The sequence below is a fragment of the Marmota marmota genome, unplaced genomic scaffold (genome assembly GCF_001458135.2).
Source record: "Marmota marmota marmota unplaced genomic scaffold, marMar, whole genome shotgun sequence".
NCBI classification, from domain to species: domain Eukaryota; kingdom Metazoa; phylum Chordata; class Mammalia; order Rodentia; family Sciuridae; genus Marmota; species Marmota marmota.
In genome coordinates this window covers 545,589-573,437 of record NW_025999929.1, presented here as the reverse complement: position 1 = coordinate 573,437, position 27,849 = coordinate 545,589, and the positions used below count along the sequence as shown (strand labels likewise).

Genomic DNA, 27,849 nt, shown 5'->3' with positions numbered 1-27,849 from the left:
CACCCCCCCCCCCCCCAAAGATGGCACATTTTTGATGTTTTAGATCCTTCCTCCTCAGTGAGAAGTAGTTAGGTATCTGAATGCTTTAGTGTTCTGTTGAATCTCCTTTGACCATGAGCATAAATTCACTCAGATGTTAAAGAAATAGAATTATCCTCTGGAGGGTTTTTTTTTCCCCCTTTATATTAAAACTCCTTGTCCATGATCTCTTCTCTTTTCTGCCTATGGATTCCTAGATCTTTATTTATATGATTGGCTGGTTATCCAACCTATAAAATTTACTTCTTGTATGAAAATGAGAAAAATGGTAGTACATGAAAACCCAAGGTTTTAGTGCTGAAAAACCAATCACATAACAAGTACAATTTTTTATTTCTTTAACATCAAAAGTGTATTAATTACTCTAGAGGTACAATTTTAAATATTAAGGCAATAATTGACAACTTTTTGGCTTTACTTTGTATCACCTGGTTATGCAAAACCTCCGTTGAAGAGTGAACTTTAAAAGAGGGAATCCTATACAATAAAGTGGGGCTTGACTGCTCTTCATAAATATAATGTTGCTTATTGCTAGCTTCGGAAGAGAATACTTTAACTTCAGTTTTGCAGGTCAGCTGAGAAAAGTTTTTCGAGTGCTCTGCTTTCATGCGTTTCACACGTTGATTTGTCTTTCCATGGATCTCAGCTAAATGAATGTGGACAGCTTGCTGTGCTGGGAACAGGCTTTGGGTCCTTTACCCTATGCCACAGTGGGGAAGAGATGCATCGCTGGCACCACAGCTTCCTCTTCACAATCTGCTCCATCTCTAAACCAACTCACTTATGTGGACAGGAAAGGTTGTTCAAAGATTTTCTCACAACACTAGTGTTACAAACAGAAATATCCAGTGTATAGCACTTACTAGGCATGACCTTTACTTCTCTATGACTACTTCCATAGGGCTGCTTTGAAAATTCATTGAGTTAAAGTAAGTAAAGTGCTTATAACAGTCTCTGGCAGATAAATAAGAGTTTGTTCTTATTATTTGGAATAAAATTTATGCCAGGGCTGGGAATGTGACTCAGTGGTAGAGTACTTGCATAACATGTGTATGGTCCCTAGATGTGACTCCCAGTACCAACAACAACAACAACAAAAAAAAAAAAAAAAAAAAGAGAAAAAAAATTAGAGTGCTAAGCTATTAGAGTAGAATTGAATGATGTCAAGGTAGATTAACTCACCTCAAGAATCAGTCCCTTAGGAAATGGATTGTAAGCTATATTATTTGTTTCTAGCCAAATGTTTTTTTCCTCTCATTTGGATCAGTTCCTAAAGGTGAACCACCCAATACAGTCAGTAGCTTGCTTTATTTTGACTCTTTTTAGAGTCATAAAGTTTCTAATAGCTTTTGATCTGGGATATTTTAGTGAAAGGGGATATATTTTCCTTCCTTGTAGGTTCTACCTACTTATGGTAAAAATATGAGATATAATTAAGTATAATTTGCTGTACAGATTGAAGCATGTTTTAAAACTCTTTACCATCTATTGAGAAGCTCAAAAGGTAACAAAGGGAAATAGCTAGGAGTAGAAGAGTTGAAAAGTGTGTCCATCCTGTCAGTCTATGAGTGAAATCTAGAAACTTAATACTGAGAAGAATTTTGAGTTTTTTTTTTTTATTAAAGAATTTCTTTTTTTAGTTGTAGATGGACACAATACCTTTGTTTATTTATTTTTTATGTGGTGCTGAGGATCAAACCCGGTGCCTCATGCATGCTAGGCAAGTGCTCTACCACTGAACAACAACCCCAGTCCCTGAATTTTGAGATTTTTGATAGTTGATATTTAACCCATTTGGTCCCATTGTTTCAGATGTAGAACACCTATAAAATCTTAAATTAAGCAACAAGTATACCATTTCTGGTAACTTTGAAATGATTATTATGTTCTCAGAATTGACAACTTGAGTCTTAATGCGTTAATTTCAAACCAGAGAGCTTTATAATATTTGAATACAATTTACTTAAAATTTCATATTTTGTTAATAGAACTATCTTGTTTTATTATTAAGAGTCCATCCGTTAAAGATTTAGATGAAGTTTCCAACAGTTTAAATAAATAGTCAGTTCTTCAAAACCAGTTAGCCCATGTGAAGTAACATAATGTGAATCAAAACAGTGAAATCTAGCCGTTGGTCTTACCACAAAGTAGTTTTGGTCTGTGTGTGCAGGAAAGAGTTAAGGTTTTTAGTTAACGAAATGGTTAATAATAGATTAAGATCTCTCCTTTAGATAGTTTTAAATGTAGTGTATTTTTGAATGAAATTTTTTAAAGTATCCAAATATATGTTAATAATTGGGAATTCTATCTTAAAAAGTTGTATAACTCATGCAATTAAAATGTACTGTAGATTCCAAAGCTAGATTTTTTTTTTTTTTAAGTAGGGCAAACCTAAGGAAATTCCTTGTGTTGGGAATGTTCAACTCCTCATCAGATTAAAACAATATGTAACTGTTGTTTCATTAGCAATTGCATGCATTAGACCTAACTCCTCTTTCCCTTCTACTTTGCATATATTTGGAGACAAGTCCCTGAATTTTATAAAATTATTGTCCAGTAGATGTCATCATACATTTATAAGCACCTGTTTTGTGATCAAAATTATCACAAAACATAGCCTGAATTTGAGACATTTGTTGAGTGGTAGAAAGATGGGGCACCAAACCCAGGGCCTGATATGTGTTTGGCAAATGCCCTACTATGGAACCTTGCTCCCAGCCCTTGATGTGATACTTCTTAACTACACATTTTCAACTCATTTTCTTTCATTTAAAAGTATTTACAGAACAACTGACTTTGAAATAATCTTTCTGTTGAACATCCCCCTTATGTACAAAGTTCAGGTACTGTGGAGGATACAATTAGAAAAGACTGCCTCTGACAGTTTTATCCTGGCATGTCTCTTCTTTCTTCTATAGCATACCAGAGTAGGAATGTGTGAATCAGGGTTCTCCAGAGAAACAGATCAAATAGGATATGTGTAGGTATACATAACACCCCCTTCTCTCTCTCTCTCTCTCTCTCTCTCTCTCTCTCTCCTTCATACACACACACAAGGAGAATTGGCTCACGATTGTGGAAACTGACAAGTCAGGTGTAAAGGGTGAAGCAGTAAGCTGGAGAGGAGACCCAGGAGAACTGGGTCCAGTGTGAAAGTCATCAAGCTTGAAATCCAAAAAAAGCAAATGTTTCAGTTCAAGTATCAAAGAAAAGAAAAAAAAAAAAAGATGAATACCCCAAGTTGAATACAAGGCAGGAAGAGTTCCCTCAGAAACAGGGAAACAGCCTTTTATTATATTCAGACCTTCAACTGATCAGATAAGGCCCACCCCACAGGGGAGGGCCTCTTGCTTTACTCAGTCTCCTGATTTAAGTGTTAACTTCATCCGGGAACACAGATTCATATTTGAACAAATGCTTGGGCACCCTGTGGCCTATTCAAGTTGACAAATAAAATTAATGATTGTAAGTTTCTTAAATCTTCAGCAGTTCAGAATTCTGTTTCATTGTGTACTTCCTGACAGTGCAGTAGGAGCTGGGATCCTCAGGAGCTTCTGATTTCAACGTGGATAATAGTACTCCCAGTCCCCACACAAAACTTTCAGACTTCTGCTTATACCTTTTGTTAACAACTTAAGTCTCCAGGAAGAACTGAGTGTGTTGAGTTCTTCTGAGACATATCATAGTATTTATGCCTGGCAGATCTCCTTCCAAGGGTTAGTCTGTCACCTTGAGACCTAGAACTTCAGGTTTTTCAAAAAGCCCTTCAGAGCATCACAGTGTTTAGGTCAGTCATGCTTTTTGAAGTATGTTCAGGAGTATAACCTAACCCCTGGTGGTAATTTCTTCACCAGATATTTATGGAATACACTGGAAATCCTCTGTATGCCAGATACTGACACAAACACATGCACAGGTAGCTACCAATATTACAGACATACATTTGTGCACATACACATGACATAGAATATGCACATACATACATGCATACATTATATGAGTACACGTGCGTATAGCTTCAACATGCATATACATGCAAACATGCACACACAATATATATATGCAGACACAAATTCAAAAATAGACATATGTAGTATAAATAAAACAATGACAAGGGTAAGCCTGACCCTTTTCCCTCTTGGAGAGGTAGGACCAAAATATATTTTTAAAAAAGTCACCCTAAGTCCTGCAAAAGGCTGTAAAAAAAACAAAAAGAAGCAAAAAAACTTTGTCTTTTACCCTTAGATAAAAATTGTAGTAGTGGAATGGAATGGAGGTAAAATCTCTCTGGATATTTAAGCTGACACTTGGCATATGAAAAGGAAACAATGCAGGAGGGATTAGCAAGCAGTATATGATGAATGGCACATGTGTCATGTGGCATCTGAAAAAATGGGAAAAAAGCCCCAGACTGTCCCTAGCAGACATGCACATGTCAGGAGGAGCTCACTGGGCTGGCCTCCTGTGTTAAAAAAGATCATTTTGGTTGCCTATTCTAAATAAATTGTCAGAGAACGCGAGTGAAGGTGGCAGGAAAGAGTGGTGGTTTTGGATGAAGGTTTTATGTTGGAGAGAAATTGGTAGGCATGATTTGTATTTTGGAAGTAGTGTTGATTGTCTCGCTGGCGGATCAGATGAGAGAGATGAGGGTAGGTTGTCAGATATAGCTCTGTAACAGGTTCCTGAGTGAACAGGTTTGCCATTTTCAGAGCCTGAAAGAGTTGAGAAAGAATGTGCTTGGGAGGAAACATACCAAGTTTCTAAGATAGTGGACTCAAAAAGAGATTGCAGTAGGCAATTTGAGATTCAAATATGGGTCTCAGAGAAAACATTTGCACTGGAGATACCATTTGGAAGGACAGAAATAACATTTGAAATTGTAGGAACAATTAGTGGGAGAGTAAAGAAAGAAAAGTGGAGGAAAAGTGTTCACAACATTCAGAGAACAGCACTAGCCCCTTAGTGAGCAGAACATTAATTTGCAAATATTTCAGCACTGAGGTTCTATATTACCAGCAGCATGATTCGGCTGGGGAAGGGAGGGCAGTACTGGGAATCAAACCGAGAGCTTCACGTGTGTTATGTAATCCAGTTGTGGGATTTTGACTGAGCATTATACTGGACAAAAACAGAAAGCAAGCTAGCAGACTCTGAGAGCTATTTGGACTTGCCTAAGTGGATATGACTCAGACAAGAGGCACAGACAGGTCACCTTCCTTACCACAGTGCCCAGGGTGGTCAGGCTTCATATATATATATCACATCACTCTCATAGTTTATACACTTTACTTATTTTCATTCATCTTAAAAATAAAGGAAAACATCCATTTTGCTGTACTAAGAATTTCAAGCATCAATGAACCTAGGAGTCAGCTTTTTTGAATGGTTATTGAGCTTAGGGTTTTTATTTATACCTTTAATCCTTTCAAAGCAAATGTGAATTTCTTCTAAGAAAAAATGACAACTTCATAGTTTAATATAAAATTTAAAATAAGTGTAAATTAGAGTTTGAAGGATGAATATTTATGTTTGTGCTGACCATTTCTTGTCAGTCCTGTCATATATTTTTGTTGGAAACAACCAACAATCTAATCCTTTGTTTACTCATTCATATCAATATTGTTAATTATATAAATTCTATATACTGTTTCTTTAGTTTATACAATGTGTGTATATGTGTTCTATATATCAATAAACACTACTTATATTTTAAAGTTAATTTGAAGTCAATAACATAATCATTGATAATGTGATTGTTTTTAACTTGAAAGGTCTCTTGACATGTCTTTACCCTTTAACCAATAATATGTAAGGGTTTTAATTTTAAGGAATAATTTTTACATAATATCCATGAAATGTCAGAATCTTCTTTCACATGGTGTAATTTTGTTGTTGCTTTTTTATTTGGAATGTTTTCTCACCTTGCCCTCCTAGTATTTAATTGTTAAAAATTGGTTAATAAAATGCCAACTGAAATCCAGTTGAACAGATCTCTCTTTTAATCAATATGAAGTCTTCTACACATTACTTTAAGGAAAAGATGGAGTATGTCAAAAGCAGAAAAAAAAAAATTATTCTAGAATAGTAGAATGTATTTCTTCCTAAATTACACTGTAAAATCCCTTAAAGAAGAGCTGTAATTTATAATTTTTTTAAATAAAATTACATAATGCTTATATTAAAAAGTATTTACGAGGGAAATAGAATGGATATCCTATGATTACTGTCCCTTAATTTAGAGTTTACTCTTCATTTTACTTTTGTACTATCTAATGAGAAATTATGTTAAAAATGTTATCATGGATACATGATAGTTTAACCATATGGAATTATTGAAATACCATATGAACACCTTCAAAGTTGGTAATTTCAACTTAATTTTTAGATTTATTTATGGGAATTGTTCCTAAAGGTTTTAGAATGGTATGTAACTTTTTGCTGGTATAAGAAAGGTTTTCTAATTCGTCATCTTATAACCAGAAACTTAAATTATTTTTTAACTATCCAATCAAATCAGCTCATATCTCATGTTCTGTGTACAACTTTAAAAGATTTATTTTTATAAATTGTTCCTAAAAGACAACTAATATGTTTTCTTTGTTTTAAAATTTTTAAGACTGCCGAGAAGTCAGGCCAAGTTGAAAGATCAAAGAATGTAAGGCAAAGACAAAATGATTTCAAGGTAAGTATAAGTATGCAGAAATACAGAGTAGGGTTTTCTCATCTGAGGTTTTAAAATCTGAGAAGATTTTACAGTGAAAGTATTTGTTATTGATCAGACTGATGACATTTCAATACATTTCTGCTTGTCCATTTCTAGAAAATGATTCAGGAAGTAATGCATTCTCTTGTGAAGTTGATCCGTGGAGCTTTGCTCCCACTCAGCATCCGAGAGGGAGAAATGAGGCAGTATGGAGGCTGGGAGGTGAAGTCTGAGCTCTCTGGGCAATGGCTTGCTCATGTCATCCAGACCATAAGGTAAGTATAGACACATGGTCATCAAAAGGGGTAAACACACACAAATATACCTTCTTTTTTTTCGGGGGAGGGGGAGAGTGGACTTTAGTATGGGATATGATGTTTTAATATAGTCAGCAAGGAAGAAATTTTCTTTTTCTCTGACCTGTTGCCTCTACTATTTCTCGCTTATCATCTAATAATGAAACTCTTAAACATTCCTGGTTTTTATGATGGATAAGAAAACCAAACTGTATGTGCATCTTTTCTGTTGCTTAATTCAATATTATTGTTATACCATGATCTTGGTCTTCATCTCCTTTTTTTCGTCCTAATGGTATAGCTTGTGAGCTCTATGAAACACAAGTACAGATGATAAAAGCAATAGGAAGGAATTGCTTCAAGATCCCTTCTGCTAACTTTTGTTTTGTTCTGTTTGTTTCCTAGGCTTACTTATGAATCATTGACTGCCCTCGAAATTCCGAATGATATGTTGCAGACTATCCAGGATCTTATTTTGGATCTCCGTGTACGTTGTGTAATGGTCACATTACAACACACAGCAGAAGGTGTGTTAAGAAAAATTGATAACACTTACTTGGACAATAGTTATCTGAATATACCCTCTTCTTTCAGCTTCCAAATCCTTGAAAATAAGTGAAAAGTACTCTTAGGAAATTCATCTCATTTCTATCTGTTCTTCAGAGGTTTTTCCATTTTGGTATCTTTTCCAATCAATTTAGTTGAGATGAAAGACATGCAGAAACTGAGGCAGGTATACTTGAAAATAGTTCAGAATATAAGAGCATCCTTTGGGCAAATGTTAAATAGAAAATGTAATATATAAAATATGGATTTGGTTTCAAAAATATGTGTATATTTAATTTTTTTTAATTTAGAAAAAACAATGTAAAACTGAGGAAAGGCTATTAGCAATGGTATTATGAATACTAGAAATTATAGATGCATTTTGATTTTTCTCAGGATTTTCTACATAGAATCATAGAAAGCAGTAAGGTTAGTTTTTATAAAGCAACCTTTTAGGTATTAAATATTTTTGAAAACATTCGAGAACATTGTTAGAAATAACACAAACCATTACTGTCTGCCACTGGGCTTTTTAAGTGGGGAAATCACATCACTGTAGACTTAGTAGTTAATACATTCTGCAGCTGAACATTCCCATCTTAATTCATCCCCTCACCCTTTCTCCCCAGGAATCTGTGCCAGCCTGCAATGTTGAAGGTTTGGGCAGTTTGCATTCCTTTAGCCAAGTGAGAACTATGCTGCCTGCCATTGTCAAGAATGTCTAGCATTCAAATAGAATCCATCGTATAAATCAGAAGTTTTAGGGAAAAAAATATTGTAGGGCTTATTTTGTGCTTATCTGTCCAGTTTAGAGTACTGAATAAGTTATCCTCAATCAAGTGATCATTAAGCCTATTTTCCAAATTGGGCTATGTAATAAAAATTTTTTATTTATATTAGTATTTTATTAGAAAAATCCAGTAAGCAATACATATTTAGTTTTTTTAATCTACAAAATTAAATTCTATTCCTACTTTCATCAGGTTTTTACAAATCTATTTAAAACAATTAAAGCCATACCCTTTGTAGATTTTTATCTTTATAAATATCAGTGAGATAATTATAATGAAAAGGACTGTGTGCTTGTTTTTCTTGTAGAAATAAAGAGATTAGCTGAAAAGGAGGACTGGATTGTTGATAATGAAGGATTGACTTCTCTAGTAAGTTTAAATTCTTTTTCATTATTAGTCATTATTGTTTATTATATTTAAAATAAATCATTTACTACATTCATTAGGAGTATATGCTCTCTGCATTACAACTCTAAATAGTTTTCTGAAAATAGAAAAATAAGCTTTTTTTATTTTTCATTTTTGCTTAATGCTAATCACACTTATTTAACAATTAGTGAAAACAGTGGGTTTCTTTTAGAGTGGCTGCTTTTCGTCCTGTATCACTATTTTTGTTTGCATTAGTTTTTAGAAAACAGATTATCCTTAATTCCATATTACTCAGCAACTTCAAATTTTCAGAAAAACTGGACAGAAGAAATACTCGTTTCAGCCCCTAAGCTTTGTTTAACAAAACAAAAATAACAAGCACAAATCTTTGCAGATGTGTTTACAGGTCAGGCAGCAACTATAACCATGGTCTGTTCTTTTCATATAGGTTTTAGGGTTTCAAAATACCTATGAATATAGTTTTCATAATTTATCGTGTTTTCATACCTGACTTATGAATCCCCCTAATAATCCTGTATGTGGGTGTGTCAGTAAGATTGGCATTTGCCAATAAAACATCCTAGCGGCGTATATAAGAAAATTTCTGCCTTTTGCCTGCGGACTTCTCTGGGGCCAGCAGCCGCCCGACTAGGGGCCCGGGGCCACGGGCTCAGCAGAGGACCATGGGCTCGGTGTCCAACCAGCAGTTTGCAGGTGGCTGCACCAAAGCGGCGGAGAAGGCGCCCGAGGAGGCGCCGGCGGACGCGGCCCGGGCAGCAGACGAGCCGCAGTTGCTGCACGGTGCCGGCATCTGTAAGAGGTTCAACGTGCGCATGGGGTTCGGCTTCCTGTCCATGACCGCCCGCGCCGGGGTCGCGCTCGACCCCCCAGTGGACGTCTTTGTGCACCAGAGTAAGCTGCATATGGAGGGCTTCCGGAGCCTGAAGGAGGGCGAGGCAGTGGAGTTTACCTTTAAGAAGTCTGCCAAGGGCCTGGAATCCATCTGTGTTACTGGCCCTGGTGGTGTGTTCTGTATTGGGAGTGAGAGGCGGCCACAAGGGAAGAACATGCAAAAACGCAGATCCAAAGGAGACCAGGTGCTACAACTGTGGTGGGCTAGATCATCATGCCAAGGAATGCAAGCTGCCACCCCAGCCCAAGAAGTGCCACTTCTGCCAAAGCATCAATCATATGGTAGCCTCATGTCCACTGAAGGCCCAGCAGGCGCCCAGCTCCCAGGGCAAGCCAGCCTATTTCCGGGAGGAAGAAGAAGAGATCCACAGCCCTGCCCTGCTCCCTGCAGAGGCCCAGAATTGAGCCATAGCGGGTGGGGGCTATTCTTTTGCTATCAGGAGTTCAAGGAGCAGGCATCAATCGGCAGAGTGGAGAAAGTGGGGATAAGGGTGGGTTGGGGGTAGCTGGCAGTGCCAAGTTTCTCAGGCCGGGGTTCCCCTGCATCATCCCATCTTCCCTTTCAGTGGGGGGAAGGGGCGAGGCAAAGGAACTCCAGCCATGCTCTATCGAAATGCAAGTAAGGGCTTTGGGGCAAAGCCACCTTAAAACCTGTGTGCTTTATCTGATTCTTCACCCCAAAACCTCTAGCTTTTGAAAGTGGCCTGGATGATAGGGAGGTTGTTTTCCTTTCAAAGAAGGAAATGTAATAATATTTCCCTTGCCAGGGCATGAAACAGTTAACACAGAAGATCAGATGAATGGACCCAACCCACAAACTACCACATTCTGTGGGAGAATCTCAGGAGCAAAGCAGGGTTTTCACATCTTGTTACCTTCCTCATAATCCAATCTTGGGATATAGTGCTGGAAACTGTCCCAAGTCATGGGTTGTGAGGATAGGTAAAAGGGGTGGTTGGGGAAACAGCTGCAGACCCACTGCTCCTAGCTCACTCCCACTCTTTCTGGGCCAATGTGATTTTATTTATTTGCTCCCTTGGATAACTGCACCTTGGGTCCCACTTTCTCCAGGATGCCAACTGCACTATCTGTGTGCGAATGACGTATCTTGTGCATTTTAACTTTTTTTTTCCCCCTTAATATAAATATTCTGGTTTTGTATTTTTGTATATTTTAATCTAAGGCCCTCATTCCTGCACTGTGTTCTCAGGTACATGAGCAATCTCAGGGATAAGGCGGCAGCAGCTCCAGGTCTGCACAGCAGGAATAATTTTTGTTGTTGTTTTTATCACCATGGAGAGCAACCATTTGGAGTGCACAGCCTATTGAACTACCTCATTTCTGCCAATTAGAGCTCGCTTTTCTGCTATACTGTCCTCTTGAAACCCCCTCCACCTTAAATGTTTCATAGGAGACTAGGTTTTAATTGAGTTGCCCCATGACTTGATCTCCTTGTACTGGAAGACTGGAAATTAGTCTAAACAAAAAAAAAGTGGTGCAGGGAAGTTTGAGAGGTGGGGGCCAGGTTAACAGGTCCAGAGAGGAAGCCAAAGTTAAGTGATGGTTGTCTAATGCTAAGGCATGGAACTTGCTTTATAGACCCATCCTTCACCAGATTAGCCTAGGCCTACCATGTACAACAGGGTGTATATGTGTTTTTGTTTTAAAATTTTTTTAAAAAAGGAGAGTAAGGATGAGTTCAAAGACCAGTACCCTTATCCCACCCTGTGCTGTACTAGGAAGGCTATATGAACAAAGGGCTAAAATCCTTAACCTTCCAAAACTCTTGGCTTCCAGGGAGACCCATAGCAAGGACTCTATGTGGCGCCCAGAGCCAGTGTCCTGCCCTGCTGCAATAATTATGAGTAGTGTCAAGGTAGCTAAAAGAGGAAAGAAAGGGGGTTTCGTTTACATGCTGTGAGATCACCGCAAACCTACCTCACTGTGTTGAAACGGGATAAATGCAATAGAACGCATTGGGTGGTGTGTGTCTGATCCTGGTTTCTTGTCTCCCCCAGATGCTGCCCCCCTCTAGTTATTATATTTGTCTGGGCTTTGTAGGACTTTACTGAGTCTCTGAGTTGGTGATTGCTAGGTGGCCTAGTTTGTGTAAATATAATGTGTTGGTCTTTCTCCATGTTCTTTTGGGGTTTTATTGTTTACAAACTTCTTTTTGTATTGAGAGAAAAATAGCCAAAGCATCTTTGACAGAAGGTTCTGCACCAGGCAAAAGGATCTGAAACATAAGTTTGGGGGGCCCTCTTCTTGAAATGGGGGTCTTAAACCATCTTTTATGTTCCTCTTTCCCTGTTTGCTATTTTGGGTCAGATCTTCTGTCCTAAAAGCCTGACTCTTATCCTACCTTCTTCCTCAAAAGAAAACCTACATACACATTTAATCCTTTGAGTGTCTCTACAACTCTTAAATGACTTATGCAGAATTCCTAAAGAAGCTGGGATTCCCTGCCCCTTGTTCCTAACCTCTGGAGTCAAGACCAGCTCTTGATGCAATTCATGCCAAATACCACACTACTGTTTGCATGGATCAAACCTACTTAATCTGTAATTCTAAAGTAGAGAGAAGCAATTGGGGGCTTTCCATGTACAAAGTGGGGTCAGGAGACCAGGAAAGAAAATATGAATGTATGTTCAAGTCACTCAGGAACTTTTATTCAGGTGCAAGAAACTTATGTCAAAGTGGCCACAAGATTGTTTAATAGGAGACGGACGAATGTAACTCCATGTTTACTGCTAGAAACCAAAGCTTTGTGTGAAATCTTGAATTTTATGGGGAGGGTGGGAAAGTATGTACCTATCTGTTCTTTCCCTGATCTCTTCCCCTCATTCCTGAAATACAGGAGACTAAGCCCCCTTGGGCTTTGGTGACCCCCACCATTGGGGTGTTTTTATATTATGATTTGATTTTGCTGTACCCAGATACTTTCTTCCTTTCCTATTTTCTAATCATTTTATAACACACATTCTGACTCTTCCCTTCCTTCTCCTCTCCCTGGGAAAATCAATGAATAAAGACTTATTGGTACTCAAAAAAAAAGAAAAAAGAAAATTTCTTTTTCTCACACATTGGCCAGATAACTCAAGAATCCCATACCTAGAGGCCCTCTGCCTTCTCTGTGGTTCTTTGTACTGGCTTCTGCTCAAGATGACCTCATGATAACTCACAGCCTCACTCCTGTTAGGAAAAAAGTCCAGGACTTTTCTAGGAGCCATGGCTGACAGCTCTCCCCACATGTAGTTGGCATAACACATTTTTGTGTCCACATCCTCAGCAGCAGAGGCAGGGAAGTGAAGTTTTTCAGCCGAGTTTGTGGCTGCTCCCAATTTTAGTCTTACCTTAGTGAGAAAAGGGAGAAAATAAATTGTGGGAAGAATACTTCTGGTTCCTGCCTCAGATAAGAAAACAAGAATAAAATGATTTTGACCAGCTCAGATTTATAAACCAGTGAGGAGCCAGGCTGCTGAGGGACAAAGCGCCCACATAATATTTTTTCTTTTCCTTGAATTTTGAACATCTTATTAACAATCTTCCTTTAGCAATTGGAGAACCTGGGGCTTGTTGTATTTCTCCAAAATTGAAGGCTCTACATTAAGGTGATACAAATATATGCAAGCATTCCTTACATTAAGTAACAACATAGTTAAGCTTAACTTCCTTTTTTTTTTTTTTGTTAAATCATGCTTGAAATGAGTTAGAAAAGTTTATTGTTTTTAATAAATTTATTATAATTCTATTTCCAAGAATCTCTAGAATAAAAATATCTTAATTAGATTTACTCCATTTGTCACTGTTATTTGTATTTAAATAAAAGCTATTCTGTATCTTTTTCCCCCTCACATTAAGTTCAAAGAAAAAGATGTGTAGCAACTAGGGCAGCCACTTGAGATCCTATAAGATAGAATGTAAAATATTTCAACTTTTATTATTGATTACATTTTGAAATTATGATATTTGTATATTTTGAATTAAATAGACTATTAAAATTATTTGGTTTTAGTTTTTTTTTAATGTGGCTACTGGGAAATCTACACTTCAGTTTTGTTCTTGTGGCTCACTTTATATTTCTGTTGGACAGCACTGGTATGGAGGAAATACTGCATTTGATTTAGAATCAGAACTTATCCTGAAAAAGCCAAATAACCTGACTAACCCCTGTGCTTTAATTAGGAAAGGAATAGAATAATTCTTCCCAGTGTTTTGAGTTAAGATTTAATGAGATACTGTGGACTGAAGCTTTTTGTAAACTGTAAAATTTTAGACAAACATAAAGAATCATTATTTGTTAATTGAACATGTGTAATGAGTAGGGCCTCCATGGAAATTCCTTAAGTTTACATTATTTCTTATTATATTGTAAAGTCTGTTTTATACAACCCTGTCCTAATTATCATAGCATGCTTGAAGGACAGGTCCAAGAGATCGCTGAACCATCATCCACTGAGTATCTTGCCCCAAATGAAATAGGTATGAGCAAATTAAACATCAAATCACTTTAATTCCTGGTTTGTGGTACCTGCCTAAAATTAGTTTTCTGCAAAGAAAAATGGGGGGGAGTATATGTTCAGTTTGAGAAAATTTAAGTCTCAGTTGCTGTGATTCTGTTTCATTTAAAAAAAAAAAATACACACACACACACACACACACACACTGATGTAAATTTGATCCTCAGCCATGAAATAGCTATTGGGTTTAGGTCCTTCTTCAAGTCAATACTTCTAGCATATATGGTCAGCCCAGTGTGTGCTTCACTGACAGCCACTGTAACCAAAGACGATTTGTTTACTTGATTATTGTAATTGTCCTCTGTGAAAATGACCTGGGATAGTTGCTACAAAAATGTGTTTGTAGTCTGTCTTTAAAGTTTGACTACCCTAGTGCATTAATACCCGTGAAATGGCTAATTCCTTGTTTGACCTGCCATGTAAGTATGTGTAGGGAAGATCTAAACCCCAGTAGACCATGAAACGAATGACCCATGAGAAGGAGCACATTGGGAGTCAGCCAGTACATTTTCTGGTCAATGTCTTTGAAGAAATAAGCCAACAGAATGGATCTGATAATGCCGACCAAGGTTTTAGCCATTCAGCATGGATCTCTCTTAAGAGAAAAAATAAGTCAACACTTAACAGCACAAGTCTAGAATCTAATTTAAAGTAGTTTAACCTTATGTATGTGTGTAAAATTGTTAGACTTTGAACAATGACTTAGTTCTTGCAAAGCTTGTCACATTCCTCTAATTTATATTTTCTTAACATTTTCATACTACCAATCCCATTTGTTTCTTTTCCTGTGAGTGCTATAGGGAAACATTTTTATCACGTTAATGAAATGAATGTTGAGTTTTGCCACCTATGACTGTTATTTCTGCTGAAGTATTATCTTTAATTAGAACTTCCCTTCAGTGCTCCATAACAGCTTACTTGAAAGCATCCTGTTTTCTTTTCATGTTGAAAATGTTTTCTGCCTTTTTTCAATTTGGATAATTCTGAGAATTTTCTTCTTCAGAGTAACTGAAATGATTTGTGATAACTTCTTGTAGAGTAGTCACCTATCTTGGATGATTCACTGAAAATACACAGAGATAGCACTATTTGATTCTTTTTAGAAAAAAGGAAAGACAATTATTTAGACTGTCATTTATTCTCAATTTAACTGAAACTGCTCATTGAGCTTCTATTACTCCCTGTCCATTTATTGTGTTAATATAAATGTAAAAATTTTAAAAGTGTATTATAAATTGTAATACAAGAAACCCTAAGTGAACACACATGAATGTCAGTATTTAACTGTTCATAGTTGAATTTTTCATTTTATTTTCAATATTATGATTATTATCATTGTTTTAACAACTTAAATTTTCATGCCTTCTGAGGCAGGAGGTCAAAGTTTAAGGTCAGTTCATCTAACAAACTTTTTTTTTTTTCTCCATGGTGCTGGGGATTAAACACCAAGCCTCACACATGCTAGGCACTAATAAACATTTTGACTCTTTAAATGCTTTCTGTGCATTTCTGTCCTATATGCCTCTTGTTTTCTACTTAATACTTTAAAATATTCTTTATGGTGCCCTCTGGTGGTTTAAGAGAGCAATAAAATCATTAAAGCCAAGGCACTATTTTAGCTTTCATTAAGTCAGGGCTATTTTTTTTTTTTTTAATTTTTAAAATTTATTTTTAAACTGATACATAAAAGCATAAACATTGTACATATTAATTGGATGTCATGTAATGTTTTAAAATTGCATAATTTTAAAATTCAGATAAACATATCTATCTCTTCAAACATTTGTCATAAAGAAATGGTGATTTTTAATCTATTTTTTACCAAATGGTGCCTTTGATGAACAAAAATCTTTAGCTTTAAGATAGCTGATGTTAGTTGATGTTTTTTTTCATCTATCATAAGAAAGTGTTAATTAGTACCACTTCTATTCAACACGGAATGGAGGTCACAACACGGCAAGGGAAAGGGGTGGAGAAGAACAAACCAGCTAGGAGGTAGGGGATCATTAAGAATAACAAGGAATTAAAAAAGTAATATAACTTGCAAATTATATGATTGCGTATCTAGAAAATCGTAAAGAATCTACAAACTATGAGCCTTAAAAAAAGGGCTACTTTTTATAAGGAAATAAACTTGTCTTTTAAAAATATGTATACATTTGTCACTTCTTTCTTCTGTTAGTTTTTTTTCCCCAAACACTTTTTTAAAAAATTAGTGTGTATTTTGAGGAGACGTTCATGCTATATTTTGTGCACAGAGATGGTTGGTTGAGCACTGATCCTGCCCCCAGCTCAGTGCCACTTGAATAAATCCTAACCTTTTCTGTGGTGCTTGTGTTCACACTCAGAGATTATGACTTGCTGTCCTTCAGTGCTGGCAGTTTCTTACCCCCACCCCTGCCCATATGCATACTGTCTTCCTCCAGAAAACTTGCTACTTTCCTCCCCTCTTGCTCTTCAGGTCTCAGCCTCAGTATTCTTGCCATCTCAGGGGCTTTCTTTGTCCTATTTAGAGAGGACCTCCCTCTAGCACCATTTTTCTCTGAGTTTTACTTGTTTTATTCATGATGCTTATTTTGTTATGCAGTTGAAAATTTATATTTCTATGCTTTAAAAAAAAAACAATTTTGACTGTGATTTTCATGGTTGTATGTCCTGGCTAAAATAAGCATTTCATGAGAATTCTGTCTTACTCACTCTTGTGTCACTGTCATCCAGAGTAAAACTTCAGACACACGTAGGAGCCTAAGGTATTAGAATTCATTCAAGCTTATTAGTTGCCATTGGTTGGACATATTTTCAAGTTTCATTTTTTTTTCACTTAATGTATATATGACTGCAGTTATTTATTTCACTTACAGATCTTATGCATCCTCCAGATCATTATTATTAACATTAGATTTTGTTGAACCATGCCAGAGATGTGGAACATTGAGGAAACAGCTCAACCCAGAATATACCTGGGATATAATAGTGTTTCAAATATAAACTCAAACTGGGTGCACTGGCACACACCTATAATTCCAGCAACTCAGGAGCTTGAGGCAGGGGGATCACAGGTCAGCCTCAGCAACTTAGCAAGGCCTCAAGCAACTTAGAGCCCCTGTCTGAAAATAAAAGACTGGGGTATAGCTCAGTGGTAAAATGCCCCTGGGTTTAATCCCCAATACCAAAAACAAACAAACAAACAAAACAAATAAATAATAAAGTAACATATATGCTCATTATAATTTGGCCCTTATTGCATCATTTGTCAGAAGAGTAAAATTTTGAAGAAAAATTTTAGTGATATTTGAGTTTTCTTCTAGTATAATGAGATGTAATTTAGTTTTAAGATTGACCCACTTAAAAATATTTTAAAGTGCAAAAAGCACATGCCAAATCTAAAACTCGGTGACTAGATTATTATTGGTCAGATTATTTGTATCTCTCTTCCTTTCCAAACTCCTGGAAAATTTAGAGTGCTTGGCCACATTACTTACTTAAGTTGTCTTCATAGCCTGTGTTTTTTAAAAAATTGAATATGGATATTTTTTTCCTTTAGCCATGTCAGTTTGAACAGTGCATTGTTCACTCCCTGCAGTCCCTGAAGGTTGTTCTCGAGTGCAAGCCTGGGGAAGCCAGTGTAAGTTTCTGCTCAATTCCACCTCCATTTCAGAATTTCTTGAGGAATCCTTTCCACAGTTTAAAATTTCTGACTCATTGCCATACAAGAACTTCTTTTCCTTATTGCTTATGTATTTTATTATTATTATTATTTTTTAGCTTAACGGCAGGATATGTTGATTTCTAATTCTAAGATGGGATGATAAAAGTTAAAATATGAGTACAGGGGTTGTAGGCAACACTTTGTGTATGAAATGAATGACTGACCTGGGTATTGTCAGCCAGCCTGGGACCAGAACTACCCTAGGTAGGAAATCACCTGTGGTCCAACTCTTCAGAGCAAGATGTCCACACATATAGCAGTTTTAACTGTTTGTATTCAACTTTGTAAATAGTTTTATTTTCTTAGAAAGTCCAAAAGTTTTAATCATAATTTTTCTTCACAGGTCTTTCAACAACCTAAAACACAGGAGGAGGTTTGCCAGTTAAGCATCAATATCATGCAGGTAATATTTAACAGCTGTGATACCCAAAGCCTGGGATCATACATGCATTTAATAGTCAGCTCCTTCTACTTATAATATGTATATAATATGTATTTATAATATGTTAAATATGGATTCATATTTGAATCTTTTCTATGTACATAATAGTTTAGAGTAAATAGGGTTTCAAAATAGTATTTAAATCTAGGATTAATTCCTGCTTGTTTTAATAATATCTGAATATTTAATTTGTTAACCTTTCCATTTTTGTGTTCTTATGATACTTTATTTCTATTTCCATTAGATCACTCCATTAGAGTAAATTAAATGATAATTATTTGTTTACATTTTATCTGGAGTATAAAATTTTTGATTGGGATCAGTTCTTTCTCTGTAGGCACATTGTATAAACAAAGTTGAAAATGTTAGTGAATGAACAAGGGAAAGAAAAAAGGTTTTTTTTTTTTCCTAAAATATATACAAGAACTTAATTGATCAAAACATAGATGCTTTTAATTTCTATCTCTTATGTGGTATATATTGAAGCAACATACCTGTCACACGCAAATATACCCATATAAATATACTTAATATACCCTGACAACATACCACTGATGGTATAGATAGTTCTATTTCATGTAAAATAATTTTCATGTCACTGAAACTGTCTTTGACTTAGGTTTTTATATACTGTTTGGAACAATTGAGCACCAAGCCTGATGCTGATATAGATACTACACAGTAAGTAAAAGTGAAATTATTTTCATCAACGCATTTAAGAGAATTAAAAATATAGACTGAAGTTACATATTTGGTTTTATATTCTGAGATTTCCAGTAAGAGAGGTAAATTGTTTATATTAAAGTCATGATTTTATGTGGCCTATGCTTTTTCCATGATTTTTTTATCTTCTGAATTTATTGTAACCATATTACAGACATTTTGAACAAATTTAAAACATAATTAGCCTACAGATTGTCTAAAACAACAGGTTTTATAAATAATAAAATAGCGGGAAATTGTATACCTCCTAGTTGATTACTTTTATATTCCTGGTGTTAGGGTGCTAAACCAGATCTCTTGTTAGAACCTGAGCCTTTGGTTAGAGTTTATTTAGCCTGGGCCAGGCTTAGTTATTTGAGCTCCAGAGAATACTTCCTGACTTGGTATTTACAAATTTATGGGGTGGTTTTTCAAAGTGTGGCTATATTGGACAGTAGTATAAAATGCTGAATTTGTTTTCTTTTTTTTTTTAAATTTTTTATTGTTGGTTGTTCAAAACATTACATAGTTCTTGATATATCATGTTTCACACTTTGATTCAAGTGGGTTATGAGCTCCCATTTTTACCCCATATACAGATTGCAGAATCACATCAGTTACACATCCATTGATTTACATATTGCCATACTAGTGTCTGTTGTGTTCTGCTGCCTTTCCTACCCTCTACTTGAATTTGTTTTCTTAACACCAAGTTTTTCTGAGTGTTTATTTCTTAGTACTGGCTTTTGCTTTCCAGTATATAAAACTGTTACCTCTTTGAAGGCCAAATAAGTTTTTAATTCTTCTAGATTTTCTGATTTGATTTTGTATATTTAGTTTATTACATTGCCAAAAATGTGTATAGTTAATCAGAACCTTGATATTATTGATTAAATAAATCTTTCCTTGTTGCTCTGTTATAATTTTTCATATATCAATGTATTAGATAAACAGGTACAATGTATTTCTGAGCTTTATCTTCAGTAGATTTATCAAATATATTTTATATTAGTGCTGTGTTAATTATCTTTGGTTTATGTTTTAATGTTTTTCAGACTGGCCTTCTTTTATTATCTCTGTTTTAAAATATTAGTTGATATTTTCATTGCTTTAGTCTTCTATATTAATTTTAATTTCAGTCAGGTTTAAAGAAAAGGAATGGTATGTTTATGATATGTCCTTCCTTCTGTCTCCAGTTTTGTTTCTAGTTGTTTGTGGGTTATCAATTAATTTCCTAATTCACCTCACCTTTAAGTGGATTACTATGAAAGCAAGCTTCAAAAAGCCCCCTGGAAATTCTGATAGAAACACTTTGAGTAAAATTACTTGACATTTTTTTCCTTTGATGGTTTGTTTTAAATTCATGCCAGTTTTGAGAAGGTCCAAAAACAGTTTTTTTTTTTTTAATGGCCCATGTTAATTGATAGCCCACTGTGCCTTCTTTGAGAGATTAATTTTAAAATGTATTTCAGGAAACTTACAGAAAGTTATTTGATTTCTTTGCACCAAAACCTTTTTTAAAAAAGATTTTTAAAAAAACTTTTAATAATGTGCATTATAGTTTACCAAAACCTTTTAAAGTGAAATTTGTATATAGTTTGTTACATTTTTTAATTTCAGTGCTTTAATTGTAACTCTTCTATAATTTAGTCTTTCTGTAGATGTTTCTTCTCCTGATTTGTTTGGAAGTATTCATGAAGACTTCAGTTTGACTTCTGTAAGTAAGCTAATAAAAATAAAGTAGGATGTGCCATTTAAAATTATTTAATGATTAGTCCATAAATCAATCTGAATTACTTTGAGTATTACTTCATCATTGCTGTAGCATGTGTATGAAACAGTGCCTGTACACGGGAGCTATGTTATGTTATGTGAAGATTTTAGTAAAGTATAATTAAATGTACTCCATATTGAAAGCTTTTTAGCTGGAGTTGCATTTAAACTCCTGTACACTTGTTGCATCCCTGCAGGTTCTTGAATGTTAAAAGGTGTCCTACTAGTTCTCTGATGTTTGAACGTTGATCCTCTGGGTAGGAGGCACAGGACAAGGGCATTTCCTCATGTCTGTTGCCTCTTCAGCCAGAGAAGCTCTGCTTTTCCCTCTTTTGTTTCTGTGAGATCCCCTTTTTATTTGAATACAGATTTCTTGGCAAAAACAAAACCAGATCACTATGTATCTGTGCACGCACACATGTATATGCATACACGTGCACACACACACACACACACACACACACAAACACATTTTTCACGTATACATGTACGTGATGATTCAGATATAGACATTGATCATGTAGGCAAACTTAGATGTTGAATCCAGACTCAAGCTATCTATGTTAAAAAAATAACTTCCTCTGATTTGTGATGATATATTGAGTATGTGTGTGCATGTGCGTGTGTGTGTGTATCAAGAAAAAAGAACATCTGAATTTCCTACCCTGTTATTTGTTATTTCCACAGTAATTTTAAGTATATATTCCTAAATAATAATGTGTTTGGCATATTAGGAAAAGTATTGTCTAGTCAAAGTAGTTAAAAATATTATTCTAGGTTTACTCATTTGGATGACTAGGTAGAGAATGTTAACCATTCACTGAAATAAACAGCTTCTAAAGAAAGATTGAAAACTGAGTTTGGGAGCATATTTGTCCAATGAGTGACAGAGATAACTTCTGGGTGATTCGATGTACTTGTCTGGATCCTAGAGAGATTTGTGAATAAGCCATACATACACAATAGAAGGCCTAGGAATAGATAAAAATACTAAGAAAAATACTAGTGTTCTGTCCAGCAGAACTTATACTCAGAGTCTCCCCAGACATGGTGGCAGGGGAGTTCCTGCAAGGTACTGCCCTACACCATCCTGGAATGGGGCCTGTTGGGATTTCAAAATGCATGGTGATTAGTCCAAAGCATTTATTAGAATGCTTACATATGGAAGGGCTACCATATCTCCTCTCAGTGGACAGGGGACAAGAGAATAAACATCCACAAAAGGAGCCCGTGTTATGAAATTTAGGTTTAAATAATCTGACTGAGGGTGGGTTGGTTTCCACGTACTCAATGGCACAGCTCATCTTCGGGTACCTTTCAGCAACAGCCCAAACAGCTTCCTAATGCCAGAGATAAGGCCCAGCTCAGGTTGAAGCCTGCAGAGTAAGACATGCAGCTGACTGGGTCACAGAGGGGTCAAAACATTCAGCCAGGAACAGAAAATGGGGGTTCTAGGATAACCCACATTAATAGAATGAGATAAAGACCAACATGAAAATAATATTGGGGATATATAACCATTAGTTATAGAGTGACTAACAGAGAGCCTCAGCATTTTCTTTTTCTTTTTTTAATATTTATTTTTTAGTTGTAGTTGGACATAATACCTTTATTTTGTTTATTTATTTTTATGTGATGCTGAGGATCGAACCTAGGGCCTTGCACGTGCTAGGCGAGCGCTCTATGCTGAGCCACAACCCCAGCCTCCTCATCGTTTGCTGAAAAGGAATAATTGTAGAGCGAGAAGGAAATCTTGGTAGAGCAGTGTACTTTGAACAGGCGGAAAAGAGCATTTAAGCAAAGAGATGCTGAACAATCAAACAGAGGAGGATCAGGTTGTGGGAGATGAAAACTCAGCTTTGTGGGCTGTGTTGTAGGAGCTGCTTCTGTAGGTTAATGAGGGAACAGCTGATTGTCCTGGAGGAGAGTGACAGGAGAAGGCTACACACGAAGTTTAAACCAGTCTTTTCATGTGAACCTGGAAAGAAAGAATGCTAGAGAGGGTTGGGGCTGAAGGAAAGGTCTTTGAAATTGATAGACCTTCCATCCATCTGGCCAACCGTACTTTTTCCTCCTTCTTTCAGAATAAGCTTAATTTGTACATGGTAACTTTTCTAGTGTTTGAAAACTGCTTTGCTTTCTTTTATTGATGCCTTGTATCCATTTAGGTTATTTTTCGACTGACTTGTGGATATTCCCAGACATGGGGTTGCTGCTCTGAGCCTAAATCTGTACCTCTTCAGAGGTGGAGCATGAGAGCAAGCACAGACTCTCTGTGACTTGCCTCCTGTGAAGAATCAAAGTTGTCGCTCTTGGCTCACACTGAGCTTATGCTCAGAGGCTACCCCACTTCTGTGTTTTATACTTGCTGATATCAGCTTGTCCTGTTTTATTCACCAAAAATTGTCCATTTGTTACCAAATTCAGTTCCTATTTTTCCCCATTGGAAGATGCCTTTTTAATTTGGCCCATCTTTTCAGATGATTTCTATCTTAGATCTTTTGTTATCTAAACGGGAGGCAGTTATGGTTAGAAAGAGATCTAGATTTTGAGTCAGGGAACACAGGTTCACATCCTAGTGTGTGCCTTATTCACTGTATAACCAGGGCTATTATTGAGGACATCCAGGCTTGGTCCTGTCCTGGATAACTGAGAAGAAAATAATACCTCAGACCGTATTTTTTTCATCTGTAAGTGCTGTATTAGATCAGTTTGAGCTGTTTCTTTTCAAAAATACGTTTCCCTCTAAGGTGCTAATAATAAGCTTTTGATTAACCATGCAACTCTAAGAATTTGATTATGGTGTTCATTTGTTCTTCCCACTTTTATTTCATCTGATTGATTAGATTTGAGAGAAAAATATGCTTACTAAATGTGAGACTTGAACTCAAGAAGTTTTTCTGTTTTTGAAGAGGAACTATATATATTACAATGGGGAGAATCAAGCAAAAAGAATTCATTACCAGTGTAGAGAAGACTCAGGAGGCTGAGTTTGCTGGGTATGAAGCTTTTTGACTCATAAACTGAGAAAGCAGTTGAGGTTTCTGAGGAGTATATCATGTTTGGAATGACTGATGAAATGTCCAGTTTGCTTATGCCCATGTGCTTTGAAAGGACTGCATAATGGCAGAAGTAGGCTTGGGAACAAGAGGGGGAGATATGGTCTTGCCATTCCTGGCTTCATCTGTACAAATTCTAGCACTTACCCATTGCTTTCTTTCTGGTACCTTTTCTGCCACTTATCCACTTAATATGGAAAAAGTTTTATACATAATATCACCCTGTTAACTTTGTTATATGTCCCACTTCCTATCCACAAGTTGACTTAGAGCCATTAGCAATTTTTTCATTTGTTTGAAGTTACTTTAATTAAATTTTTTGGCTTTCTATTTGTGTTTGATTAGGACCAGAAAGGGCAGTGAGTAGGCTATACTCTGCCAGAAATAAAGATGAGAACATTTTAAATTAAAAAAACCTGGATATAGCTGGGTGTGGTGGCATATGCCTGTAATCCTAAGGACTTGGGAGGCTGGGGCAGGAGGATTGCAAGTTCACAGCCAGCCTCAGCAAATTAGTGAGGCCCTAAGCAATTTAGTGAGACCCTGTCTCAAAATTTAAAAAGTTTAAAAAAAAAAAAAAAAAAGCTGGACATGTGGCTCAGTAGTTAAGTACCCTTGAGTTCAATTCCTGGTTACCTCCCCACCTGCTCGACCACCGCCCCCAGAAAAGAAAGAAAGACGTTTAGAAGGTCTATGGATACTTGATTGAACTAAGTGAAGTTATTGGAAAATGCAAGGTTTGCTTGGCAATTGAGTTCAAAGGCTCTAGTTCATCCTTGGTCCATGTAACTCAAAGAACATCATCCTATTTGTATCTGCCTTTTCTATACTGAACTACATTATTGCAAGTTATTCTTTTTCCATACAGAAAGAATATGCCAAATGGGGTTGAGAATTTTTCCTAGACAGTGGCTTTGCCTTAGTTTTAGTCAAGGATCTTGAGTTAAGGCCCTAGATGAGTCACAGTTGTTCCAGAGAATGCTCTCACACCAGCAGGAGTACAAGACCCCTGGCCTCAGTGACCACAGTAGCAGCCTCAAGGGTCATTCCCAGAATTTAATCTACAAACACAGTTCCTCTGAACTGTAGGATATTGTATTCATAAGTATTGGGGTCTGATCATTTTTATAAGAAATTACTTAAGTGGAACAGGACCCTGGAGAATGTACCAGCAAATGGAGCTCTACTCCTTCCACTTGACTGACCTGATCACTTCCTGTGGAAGAATCCCCTGACCTTAAGGGACCCTCACTCCCTATTAGAAAGAGATTATTCCTACACACAAAAAAAGTTCTTAAAAGCCTGAAGTTTTGAAGGAGCCTATCAAACAGATAAAAGAGTAGTATTATTCTCTTTCAAGTTATAAAAAGTTTATAAACAATTTTTCTGATAATTTCTGTACTTTATGTATTTAAGGTATCCATTTGTATAACATTTTTGTGTACATAAAATTGGCATAATAAACATTATTTGATTTATCTTTTTATTTTTTTATTTTGGGGGTGGTTTTTATTTTTTTATTTTTTATATTTGAATGTAGGGCCTTGCCCATGTGAGGCAAGCACCTATGCCAGAGCACATCTCCAATTCCTGTTTGACTCTTTAGTGTATTATGTAATCATAAGCAATTAGCAGAACTGTAGAATTATGTGATGTTTCTGCCTATGTTAATGTTAGGAAAGACATAGTCAAGAAAAGGAAAGCATGCAATATAGAGGTTAAAGAGCAAGAGATTGTAATTAAATTTAAGAAGTGATAGGTTTATCTTTTACACTTGCCATGTGTTACTATAAATGTATTTCTAAAGATTTGTTCTTCTTTTAGGAGCAGCGACTTTTGATTGTCCTGAGTAATTGCCGCCATCTAGAACGTCGTACTTTCTTAAATATAACAGAACATTTTGAAAAGCACAACTTCCAGGGAATAGAAAAAATAACACAGGTAAATGAGTTAAAGTTAAGTGGACAAATTGATTGTTTTCTGAACTTTGTTTACAAGCTGTTTTCTTGTCCTTCATTTTTTTTTTCTTTCCTGTGCTTGTTCCTTTTCCTTGCCTTCCCTACAGCCACTTCCTTCTGCTCTCACTCACACTATCTTTAATGATTCCCTTCCTTCTCATACCTCCCCTTGAACAGTTAATTTAATGCCAGCTACTTTCTGTAGAACAGTGTTTGCAAAGTTAGATATGTTTCACTCCCCACCTAAGCTCTTTAAAAGTGAGGGAAGAAAGTAAGATCTAGGTATAAATGTCAGATTTAACTACTTTTAGGATAGAGCTTTTAGATATGACCAAGAGCAAACTCTCTGAGCCTGCGGATAAACCTCTTCCTGCTGATCCACACCTCTCTTGCCTCTCTTCCTTTCCATGTGACCACAATGATGCTTTTGCTGTACTTCTCAAGCATGTGTGCACACACATGCATGTGCCCAGCTCATAACAGCTGCAGGATGCTTAACATCTGAAAAATACATCATTGGATATAGAAAGATATGGAGAGGTTGGATAAAAATAAGTCCTGTACAAATCATTTGAGTGTTTTTTTTTTTTTTAAATCTATATTGTTATCTCTTGTTTATATATTTTTTCAAGTAAGCATAAAAGGAAAAAATGAAATAACCTTGTTATTAAAGTTTGGTTGGTTCCTGGGCAAAGGTTTATCAGATTTCTAGGTAAAATGTTGTTAGAACCACTTTTTAATGTCAGTACACTTTTCTCAATGCAAAGAATAAGAAAGATAATGATCTTGTTAATCATATAATCAAAGTGTACTGTTGGTGGATTGCATACTTTTTATAAATGATGGTTCCAGTTCATGAACTAGATTGGGATTTTTTTTTTTTTCTTCAAAGAATCAAAATGTCATAGTGGGCGGCACTGTCTTGTTTTCCTGCCTTTTCGTAAAGATTAATCATCCTGATGAGAAATGTTGTAACTTAAGGCTGTAGGGCCAACTGTCTAGTTTGTTTCCAGAAATTTTTGTGTAAAGAATTGCAATATGTTGTCTTACAATAAAAAATTACTATGTGTAGAATGTGGATACATTAATAACATGAATATTTTATTGGAGAAATTTTGTTATTTTAAAAATATATGAAATGATTAAGAATTGCGTATAAGAGAAGCAATAAGTTTGATTTTTCTCCAGATTTCTGTGAAGTAATAATTAGAAACTTTCTGTTGCTTAGGTTTATATCATTAAGATGCAGAAAGTATTAAGGATCTGGGAGTGTATCATAGATACGCTTTATTCCCACTCAGAACCTGAATTTGGATTTTTTAATAAATTGATCATCTTGAATACTTATAATTATTTAGTTGTGGTTGAAACCAATAGACAGTACTCAAGATTTATATTATAGCATTTCTCCTGTTTTGTTTTGTTAGGTGTTGAACCCTTTATTTTCATGATGTCCACCAAGTAAATTATTGCTTGCACTCAAGGAGAAATGTTACCAACTGCCATCATTTTTCATATGGTTCTCTTTCCAAATGACAGATGATTCTAGAGTTATCTTAGAAAAATCACAGGGCACAAAAGGTCATAGTTTTCAATTCTCTTCTCTGTTTCTGCTCTTAGAGATAATTGTTCACTAGAGGGCTTTTCATGTGGTGTCACTGGACATTAGAACTTCTCTCAGACCTCTTCCTGGTGTGATCTGGTGGTTGGCCAGATTTTCTTCCAGGTATATTTCCTCCTACATTCTTCTCTTCTTAACCCTCACCCCACAATTGCTAGATGTTTTAGTCAGCTTTTTTGCTGCTGTGACTAAAAGACCTGACAAGAACAATTTTAGAGGAGGAAAAGTTTATTTAGGGGGCTCATGGTTTCAGAGGTCTCAGTCCATAGACAGCCAGCTCCATTCCTCATGGCTTGAGGTTGGGCAGAACATCACAGTGGAAGAGTGTGGCAGAGAGAAGCAACTCAAATGATGATGATGATCAGGCAGCAGAGAGAGACTAAGCTCAGTTTACCAAATATATACCCCA

The 27,849-nt window shown here is 36.1% G+C and overlaps 2 protein-coding genes across 7 annotated transcripts in view; both read left to right on the top strand.

The window, feature by feature from the left end:
• The window catches only part of Exoc2 (exocyst complex component 2), a 203,983-nt gene that overhangs the window by 112,627 nt on the left and 63,507 nt on the right, over positions 1-27,849 (top strand). For all 6 annotated transcript variants that reach the window (XM_015506131.2, XM_048800480.1, XM_048800481.1 and 3 more), the window contains 9 exons: positions 6,656-6,721; positions 6,860-7,017; positions 7,444-7,565; positions 8,683-8,744; positions 17,721-17,801; positions 18,229-18,288; positions 18,947-19,008; positions 20,680-20,746; positions 25,686-25,802. In XM_015506131.2, the coding sequence (XP_015361617.1) occupies positions 6,656-6,721; positions 6,860-7,017; positions 7,444-7,565; positions 8,683-8,744; positions 17,721-17,801; positions 18,229-18,288; positions 18,947-19,008; positions 20,680-20,746; positions 25,686-25,802 (795 nt within the window). The remainder of the gene's footprint in view (positions 1-6,655; positions 6,722-6,859; positions 7,018-7,443; positions 7,566-8,682; positions 8,745-17,720; positions 17,802-18,228; positions 18,289-18,946; positions 19,009-20,679; positions 20,747-25,685; positions 25,803-27,849) is intronic.
• LOC107159545 (protein lin-28 homolog A-like) lies at positions 9,358-10,061 on the top strand. Its single transcript, XM_015506135.2, is given in 2 exon segments — positions 9,358-9,838; positions 9,840-10,061. Coding segments are annotated over 2 exon segments (633 nt in total). The 5' UTR covers positions 9,358-9,427.